This window comes from Egretta garzetta, unplaced genomic scaffold (genome assembly GCF_000687185.1).
Source record: "Egretta garzetta isolate BGI_Z169 unplaced genomic scaffold, ASM68718v1 scaffold442, whole genome shotgun sequence".
NCBI lineage: Eukaryota > Metazoa > Chordata > Aves > Pelecaniformes > Ardeidae > Egretta > Egretta garzetta.
The window spans coordinates 59,454-70,172 of NW_009258961.1; the positions used below are offsets into that span (position 1 = coordinate 59,454).

The following is a 10,719-nucleotide window of genomic DNA, read 5'->3' on the forward strand; positions in this document are numbered from 1 at the left end:
AACATAAATATCACAATCCATTTAAGAACATACTAACTAAAAAGTCATTAATTTGTTTTAAGTACAAAACTTTGTCATTAGCTCTGGGCATCTTGACAATTACCTAAAGATCAGTACATAAATTGTAACCCACCAGCACAGCACATAATAAAACTGATGTAATCTTTCAGACAGTACTTTAAATATCCACTAAATATTTAACACCTGCATCTTAAACCCATCTTACTTAAATCTTGAGTTGCTCCATAACTCTAACAAATACTTTTTGTAGTATTTGTAACACTGCATAGGGGGCTAGTCGATAACACTTTTGAAAAACAGATGACATATACACCTATTTTTTTATTTGCTATGGGGTTTTTTTGAACTTTTTTTTGTATATTTGTACAAGTGTAACATTGCAAACTGTATCACAGCTATGCAAGAAAATTTCAGGTTGGTGGAAAATAATTCCCATACCAGAGCATGAGTGAAGTAATTTATTTTTTTTTACTTTGACCAATGAAAGTATCAGCTTTGTAAACTACTGAAGGGTATCTGAGAGAATCAAACTTATCTAACAGGAAATTGACAAATGGATTTTAAAAAATCATTGGAACCAATGGGGAGTAATAGAATAAGCACGTTCTTTTTCTTCTTGTAGAAATGCACAACAGCGGTACTGCTTAATGCTATTGATTGACACTGTCATTTATTTCCTGTGTTCCCTTGTGCAGAGAATTTATCAGCCACCTCCGACTCTACAGAGCCTTTTACGGCGGCCTGGCTGATCAGCTGTGCAGTAATGAGTTGGCAGCTGCCGATGGACTCCCTTGTTGGAATGGAGAAGATGTTGTAAGAAGGTACCTTTCTGACTCACTTTTGTCTTTTCTTTTGTATTTTGTATTTTTCTAAAGTTGAGTCAAGTACATTATTTCCCTAGGTGTGTGTCAAGGTTAGTTCGAAAAACAAATCGGCATGAGTTTCCTTCTCTCAAGCTTCACCTGTAAACAGTAAAAAAAAAAACCTCCCTGTATCTCTATTTTGAGGAACAAAAGAATTCTATTGTTTTTCAGACATTTCTCCTTCAAATTTATGGCACCTAAACATATACTGGAAAAAAAGCTGGATTGGCATTTACAAAATGCAATTGGAGAAAGAGAATATGGATTATTGTTTGAGCTTGATCTTTATAAAATGCTCCTTTTAATATAGAGTGTGTGACAACAGGCTCAAGCTATTTGCTTAGAACTTTCTCTGGATCTGAAGAATGAAGTAATCTCTTAATATATATGGTTTCTCAGGAGAGAGCTAAAAGTTAAGACATGTAGATAAAACATTTTAAAGGTGAAACACATGTATTGTTTTATGTATGCAGCGGCTTGGGAGACATCATTCAGCAGCAATGGCAAAGAGGAGACAATAATAAACTGCTATGCTCCTGGATGCATATCTCTGGAATCGATGTATTTCACAGCTTACAAAACACTAGCATTTGTGGATGTCAGAAGGATTTTCAGAGAGCTGATCTCTGGTTTTGCTTTATTGCTTTCATCACCGAAACAAGTATTTCTCTGAGTAGGAAGTCCTTACGATGACAGAGACCAAAATACTAAAAGGTTCATTGCAATTATTTTTTTATAAAGACTATGCTGTCAAAAAAGCATGTATTAGCAGGTAGTATCAAAGGTCATCTCAAGGAAGGTGGCTAAAGGCTGTAAGGTGAGTTAGTAAAGTGGGAGATAGCTGGTACCAAGCAGAAGGAACCGTGACAGCCTGCACCTTCACGTACCTCTAACAAGGTTAGGTAGGAGCTGTAATTTATTGATGAATGATACCTAAGGAAACTTAATAGATACTCTTTCAGCAAACAGCTACAGGCCTACTTTCATCTTCTTGGGTAGTCCAATGCTTTGGCAGCACCAAGGCCCAATGAGTGGTTGACTCCCTTGATAGTCTCATTAGGAATCTTTGTCTTAAGGTTTCAATGATCTTCTCAAGATGACATGTCCTTTCTTTAAGTATCTATATTTGAGATTTAATCTCAACTTCACCTCCTGGCTTTTGTTTTGCTGCCCGTCCCCAGATGAGTTACACTGCTCCTACCAGATACTTCAGTAGCAAGTTGAAATTAGCATCTTGTAATTACGGATTTCCTAAGAACAAAGTTCTTTTATCATTACTTTTGGCTGCTTTAGTCTTACAATTAATATGCTATATCTTTTCAAACCTATACTATTATATCATATGGTACTATTATTACTTAGTTATTATAACATTATTATACTATTACTATGTTTATACTATAAGAATAGGATAGAATAGAATAGGACAATTTCAGTTGGAAGGGATCTACTGTGATCACCTAGTCCAACTGCCTGACTACTTCAGGGCTGACCAAAAGTTAGAGCCTGTTGTTAAGGGCATTGTCCAAATGCCTCTTAAACATTGATAGGCTTGGGGTATCGACTACCTCTCTAGGAAGCCTGTTCCAGCGTCTGACCACCCTCTTGGTAAAGTAATGCTTCCTAATGTCCAGTCTAACCCTCCCCTGGTGCAGCTTTGAACCATTCCCACGTGTCCTGTCACTGGTTCCCAGGCAGAAGAGCTCAGCACCTCCCTCTCCACTTCCCCTCCTCAAGAAGCTGCAGAGAGCAAGGAGGTTGCCTCTTTTCCTCCAAACTAGAAAAGTCTATGAGGTCTTCAGCCACTCCTCACAGGACATGCCTTCCAGCTCCATCACCAGCTTTGTCGCCCTCCTCTGGATGCATGCAAGGACCTTCACATCCTTCTTAAGCGGTGGGGCCCAGAACTGCACACAGTACTCCAGGCGAGGCCGCAACAACACTGAATACAGTGGGACAATCACTGCTTTTGACTGGCTGGTGATGCTGTGTTTGATGCACCCCAGGATGAGGTTTGCCCTCCTGGCTGCCAGGGCACACAACTGACTCCTGCTGAGCCTGCTGCCAACCAACACTCTCAGATCCCTTTCTGCGCGGCTGCTCTCCAACCACTCCTCTCCCAATTTGTACGTGTGCCCATCATTACTCCATCCTAGGTGCAGAATCCAGTATTTGGACTTGTTAAATTACATCCTATTAATCATTGCTGAATGCTCCAATCCATCTAGAGCCCTCTGCAAGGCCTCCTGTCCCTCAGGAGAGTCAACCACACCTCCCAGTCTGGTATCATCAGCAAACTTGCTAATGATGCATTCAACTCTTGCATCCAGATCGTTGATAAATATATTGAACAGAACTGGCCTTAGAATTGAACCCTGAGGTGCACTAGGAAATCTAGGAGGGCATTTTTCCTTGTTGGCTTACTGTGACAAGAAGTTATCATCTCCTACAAACTTCAGGAATTTCAAAGAACTGCTCATCTCAGCAGTACGATATTCCCAGTTGAAATCTCCCATAAGGACAAGAGCTACTGATCCAGAGATTTCTCCTGATTGCCTATAGAATAACTTACCAGTGCTGTCATCCTGTTTGCGAGCAGTAGCAAACACTCATTACAACGTGTCTTTTGTTTTCCATTCCCCTAATCCTCACTCAGAGGGTCTCAGCCACATCATCACTTACTGTAATGATACACTTTTATATTTCTACTGTAACATTTTATTTTGATTGATTAGACACTTCAGTCCTTATACAGAAATGAAACATTAATTCTAGACCATAGTGTCTTTTAGAAGTAGTTTAATTTGACTAAAACTATTTAATTAACACAATTTATTTGTGGATCAACCTAAAGATATAATTGCTAGCAAAACCACTGTATCTTAAAAGTAAGAACACTTTGATATTAGTTTAACTTATAAAATTCCTTACTTATTTTGGTTTCATATGTATATTTTATATATATATATATTTATATTTTTAGTCTGTAAATATTAATGTTAACTTCCTGAAAGAGAAGATTATGTAGATCATATTTAGAAGTACAGAGTGCTGATTAAAGCCAGAAGAGCAGGATTCTCTGAGCTGCTCTAGGTTATCAACTGCAGGTTAGTTCCCACATCTCAATACCTTTACTTGTACACTAATTATATTGTGGTACATACTCTCCTGCTTCAATAACTGTATGAAGGTTCTCTTCAATAACTGTATGAAGGACATCTGTCCTCTTCCTCCCCTGCATTTTGCCTTGTTACTCAGTCAAAATGTCCTTTGTTCAGCTTTATTTGTTTATAATCGTTCTTTTGTAACTGAAGGGGGAAAAAAATCTTTCCTGTGCCTTGACTAAGATCAGGGCTTATTTACTACTATTATTATTTCAGAGCTGCTAATCTAGGGAAAAAATGGGCACTCTTTTCTTTTTGTGCTTAGATACATCCATGTGTCTGCTATGAAAGTAAGGCACGTGTGACACAAGCATGCGGGAGAGGAGCACACATGCTGGCGTGCAGTGCCTGGTGATTTCTCTTGGTTATGGGAAGTCTCAGAAACACACTCAAACAAACAAATTCTACAAATTCAGAAACAAGGAGGTTGTGTTTGAGCAAGAAAGGCTCCTGATCTGCTCCACAGATTGTGCTGGGAAATGACATTTGGAATGGATCAATGAATCAATCAACTAGCAAAGATATCTAATGGGAGATGAACAGCATCAGAAGTGATTGTGTTTAGGGATATTGCGAAGGGAAATGAAGATGTCAGGCTTTGGGAATGTGGACTGGAGTCAGTGAGCCTAACCACTGTGCAGGCAAACCCGATTAGAAGGGATCAGTAACATGCAAAAACCAGGGTAAGCAATTCAAAATTATCTTGATGAAACTCATCCTGAGCCCAATTTTAGCATTTTCAGGAAAACTGGCATACTCGAAGAGTATTCCCAGAAGCATTATGAGATCAATTAAGAATCTAGGAAACTCAGTTTACAAAAAAGGAGTAAAAAAATTTGATTTATTTAACCTGGAAAACTGTTAGGAGAAAATGCAAAGTGCAAACAGGCTGTTGCTAGGGGGAAGAAAAGTATCTGTTACCTGCTTCAGTAACAGCTAGGACACATAGCAAGCATTTAAAATATATTCTGATTGAATATTAGGGAGAGTTTTCTAGTCGCAAGGATAATAAGGGACAAAAATAGGTAGTTTTGGGGCCCAGCATCTGCCTGAAGGAGGATGTTTAAGAACAGGCAAGGCAAGGCACTGAGAAATGATGCAGCAAAAGATGATTTTTCCTTAGAGATACGGAGATAAATTGGATAACCTCTCAAAATCTCCTACAGCCCTCTGATTCTGAATCTGGGATTATCTAAATCCTGTGTTGCTCAACTTCTGTTGCCATGATCCCAGGATACTGTGACATTTTGGAAGTAATAATGACCTCAGCAGGCATCATCACTTTTCTCTATAAATACTGAAGAACATCTGAACCTATACACTCACTCTCTTTTCTTCTTTTCTCTTCCTTCCCCCCATCCCCCCTCATTCCCTGCACCAATACCCAAGATATTGGTGAATTCATCTGTGCAGTGTTCCTGGCACAGGTCGGGGAAAGTCTGTATTGTTCAAATTAGTTAAAGATAAATAGATTTTATCTGTTTTGAGATTCGTCATCATTTCCATCTGGTTTTGCCTTCTATTTAAAAATCATGTGCCATAGCTGGTGATGACTGCAATTTTGGGCCTGCAATATGGGAAAGCAACATCATAGGCTACATGATGCTGGTATGAGTGTATCAGGACCTGGAGAGATTGCTAAGACTGTTTGCTGTGTTTCAAGCTGCAAGTAGCAATAAGCCCTGGAGACAGAAGATAGATATGTTTAAAAAATAAAAAAAAAATATCTTTGCAGTTCTTCTTTCTCTTTTTCTGTGCATTTTTCTAAAAGAAGTAGTTCAAGGTTTTAGCAACTATAATATCATATCTCAGATAAATCTTATAGCCTTTGCTGTCTCTAATACCATCTAAGAGATTATCAAGCCTGGATGGGAAAAGGTTAGAAAAAGAAAAAGAGGGTATTACTGAAATGAAAGCTTACTTAACCGTCTACATTTAATATGCTTCAGCTGTTTCCTTTTTGGTTTGAGCCTTTTGGGGTTTGGGGGTTTTGTTTTGTTTTGTTTTTTTTAAATCGTAATGTAATGGCAATATGGCCCTGGATTCTGAAACTAGAAATTATTCTGAATCTAGCCTGTCACACCGTGTAGGCTCATGCTTTTATCAAAGCTGAGGCCAGAAACCCCGAATTCCTGTATGCATGTCAGACAAGACTGGTAGTGGGCAGGACTCACAGGACCAAGACTGCTCTTGCAAGGTCCACATCACTGCAGAATGAGGGAGGGGACGTCTCAGAGGAGTCTTCAGCCCTTCAACTATTTTACCCAATTGTCTGACTACCATGGCCGGACAAAAAATTCAAACTTCAGTTTCAAAGGCATAACAGAGTGCCACAAAGGCATAACAGAGTGCCACAATGAAGTACTTGGCGTTTAGTGTTACAGGATTCATTAGGTTCAATGGAAAAAGAGGAATTGCAATTATTAAGTTATGCACTACTAAAGCATACAAGAAGAATCGCATGCAATGATTCAAAATTACAGTGTCATCTTAGCATTAAAGCTAAAATAACGGGAATTGTACAAATAGACTGAGATTGTTCTCATTCGTGAACTTAAAGTGGTTTAACTGACATTTATACAGTTTTAGTAGTCCAGAGTGCATGGCTAGAATGTGAAGAGATGGGTTAAAAATCCATAAAGGAGAGCAGAATATGTACTGTTAATCTTGAGACCAGTGATTCTACTGGAATAAAAATAGATGTGAGAGAAGAAAATAGTAAAATTACATGTGTTGAAGGATCCAAGAGTAATGGAGATTATTAAAAACAGCTAATCAAGTTTGGAAGGAAGAGTTTCATATGAAACACATATCTAAAGTGTCCAAATTAAGGGGAGTTAAACAGCATGATTGATTTTAATTGCCGAACAAGTTGTTAGAAAGTGATTATAATAAGCATCTGTCATCAAATAAATGCTTAGCTTTAGCACAGCTCTTAGGCTGGGGAAAGGAATTTTCTCTTTTGATTCTTAAATACTCTGAAACAAGAGTACAATCCTGAATCCATTCTTGGCCAACAAAAGAAGATAAATGGTGATATAAGAAGATCTAATGAATTCCTCATAGTTTTCTTCTATTTGACCTAGTTATCACTTTATAGTGAGGCAGAATGTAAAATGCCATCAAAGGCACCACTTGCCACCCTATGCAAAAGATTTGCCTGAGCAACTTGAAAAGTGGGAAGAGCCCATTATGGCTCTTACTGCTTTGCCTAATGTGCTATTGCCAACGAGGACCAGCAGCAGATGCATAGAGAAAAACAATTGTAAATATCTGCTTCCTCACAATCCGCAAATTTGGAAATGCCTGACCTGGAACTGTGAATGTTCAGTCTTCCCATGAACTCATAAAATCTTAGTGCCAATAGGATTCCACAGGAAGCTAACCAGAGGTTTTCAGATACCAAAACACTGAGTCAACTGAAGAGGTAAATGGTAGATAAAGATATCTGTAGGCTGAATGTTTTGTAAAGCAAATGAAAATTAAATAAATTGTTAAATCCAAATGCCTGAAATCAGAAATATTTTTTGTTTGAATTGCTGCTGCCCATTTAGGGATCCTTGGAAGTGAAGTCACCAGCATATGACACCTCGGCTGTAGTGAAAAATCAGGTCAACTGGCCGATAAGAACATGTGGCTCCAAGGGTCCTCCATGAATTCAGGAGGATTTTTTCATTACAATTTATACCTTTTCATTTGGAAAACTGCTGACATCAGGATATATTTGATGACTAATCAGCAAGACCATTAGTTCTACCACTGCCCCCCCAAATCACAAATAAACCGATCCTACTTTGCTTGTCAGAAGAATGAGAGGTGCTTATGACAAATTTTTCTGTGTCAACATAGAAAACAAAAGGCATTTCTGTTTCTAGCATCAACATGTAATTGAATAATAAAAAATAATTATATTATTCTTGTTGCTGGTTTTCTGGAGGTAACTTTTTTTGTCTTTTGAGAAAACTTTAACATTATTTTTAGGTTAACTTAATGAATTTGGGAATTATAGTGGAGAATATAATCTGAACTATTTATTCCAGAGAAAGATAAAAATTAGAAGAAAGAAGGATACCAGCTTGATGACAGATTATATAAAAACTAGGTAGTTTATATAAAAGCTGAAATTCAGATTCCTGTGTCAGTTGGTTTTAGGAGATCCAAGTCTGACGTTAGGGGGAAAAAGTAAAATGGCATATGAACCCATTGTTTATATTAATTGTGGGGTTTGTTCAAAATTTTATCATGAGATGTAAAAATAAAATCATTCCCTCTTTAATAATGGTAATATCAGTTCTCAATATATGCTTAGATAAATCTCATGACACTTCAGGATAGAATTTATTTAATTACATAAAAGCAGCAAAATGAGTATTGCTTTTGATTAACTCAAAATAAATGGTCTGTTTTTCCTTTTGTTTGCTTGAGCAAATATATAATTTTCTGTAGTGTTTGTCCTAGAAACATTGGAGTTGTTTGTCATGCACAGCAGAGGTTACTTGACCAGGTGAATTAATTTTTATTAAGCTGGCAATAATTTACAAAATGTATTGACTTTTAAATTTAAAAACAAGATTAGAGCCATGTTGAATAAATAAGAATGTTTACAAAGCCACAGAAGACTGTTAAATGATAGCCATGAGAAAGAACCGTGAACAAGGGTATTCTGAGAGCTTGAATTATGGCATCTTCATACCTTCATTTTGGAGTGTTTTGTTCTTTCATTTTACACAGCCATAGAAAAATAGACTTACTCCAGAATTTAGCATTAGGGATCTAATGACTCTTAGAGGTTTTCCTAGGGAATTCAGGACTACTTTACCATAGTTATGCCATGAAACAACAGAGGCAAAACCCCCCCAAAAAATCTATCAATCATCTCCTTTTTCTATAATAATGTTTTATAATAATACCAAGGAAAAAATCATGCAAGAGGCTTTGCTGCATAGTTCAAAAATAAGCCTAACATAAAATAAAAAGCTAAGAATCACAGAGTATTATACTAGGCAGAAGATTTGTGTATTTGTGCCTCATGGAAGTTCTTATACAAGGAATATGATCTAAAATTCAACTTCAATATACAGGTTATCTTTCAAATAATACATTTAGTGATATTTTACAATGAAGCCCCTTTCACACAGTGATGTTCTGAAACATTTTATATTTCTAAAACCAAATTATTTATCACCTTTAGCAACGGCAATTTAATACAACAGCTCTCAATGAATTATTAAAACGATATTTTGGGTTGTAAAATATCTTCTATCTCTCTATCTTCTTTCACTGTAACGTTCACAGCAGTCCTCTATAAACACCGCAGGCTTACCAGTGCAGACAGGAAATTTCTGAGTACCGATGTTCAGGACCGCAGCATTTTACAGATGTTCCTTTCAACCTTCGTATTGCTATGCTGCATCTGCTGAAGACTATAGGTCAGATTTTCATCGAGCGTCCTGTACCAACTGTAAAAATACGCTACTGAAACTTAGATTGTGCTGAGGTTTTTGCTTTTCACATTTTCGCAGCTGACTTACTTCAATACTTAGGCAGGGCAATTTTAGAGATCTGCAAACTCGTTGGGAGTCTTATGTAAAAACCATTGATTTTTCTGATGTGCCTAATTGTGAAAGTTTGTGGTAAGTTTTTCTCTATATAAGAAGAAAATTGCTTTATGTAGTCCTATTATGGTGAATAATCTGTAGCTTATTATGTGTACAGCTTGATTTTGTTAATGTCACTTATGTAATACAGATGATAAAAAATTGGTAATCATACAATAGTATTAATTCATTCAAGGAATTAGTTCACTCATTATTTTTTCTAGAAATTAATATTATTCTTTCCAGTTGTATCAAATTCTTCTTGCTCTTTTGTAGTTAAAAGAATCATTATATTTTCTTTAATGAAGTAAAACTAATCTGCCATTCACAACTGTGTGTCTACGAGCAAAATACCGTATCATCTGTTCTCTTTAATAAAGTTATGGTTTCTTATCTTCCTTAGCAGCTCAGCTGCTTCTTGTATTCCTTTAGAATTATATGATGGGAGGCACAAGTTGGCTTATATTCATTAAAATTACCATTTTGTTCTAACTGTTTCTATTCTAACTCTGCATTCTCAGGGCCAAAGTTTTTTAGCACTCGTCCGCATGTGGGCAGTCAGGAAAATTAAGCTGAATTAATGAAGAAGACTGTGAATTTAGAAATCAGTGATGTTAGCTGATTTTTTACTCGGTTCATTGAATGAATTAACCAAACTGAAGCTACTTCAATTCAGAAAGAATTTTAATTATGCAAGTGTAGTATCCCACACAGAAATTTAATTCTGTTTTGCTAGCCCGGTTAACACATTTGCATCTTTAATACGTTCCAAGTGATGTTTTGAGTTTAGCCATGTAGGCAAGCACATATCTGCTATGAGTGCTTCAATGACAGCTATTTCTGAAAAAGACTGATGCAAAACTAAGGAAAAAGAAATATGAACACGCTTATACATGCCATGCTGCAGGCTTAGTAAATGACCCAGTCAAGCACTAGTGTGAATAGCCATGTCCAAATCTGAAAGGTTTTCAAGTTCAGCTAATGTCTACGATTTCATATGAGAAGTTACTAAAAAGAACAGATCAAAGAAGCAGAATTAATTACTTAATCATAGAATCATAGAATCATAGAATC

General features: G+C 36.8%; 1 protein-coding gene across 1 annotated transcript in view; it reads left to right on the forward strand.

Moving 5' to 3' along the window:
* GPC5 (glypican 5) overlaps window positions 1–10,719 on the forward strand; it is a 633,859-nt gene that overhangs the window by 28,113 nt on the left and 595,027 nt on the right. The window contains exon 4 of the mRNA XM_009634595.1: window positions 717–842. Within this exon, the coding sequence (XP_009632890.1) occupies window positions 717–842 (126 nt within the window). The remainder of the gene's footprint in view (window positions 1–716; window positions 843–10,719) is intronic.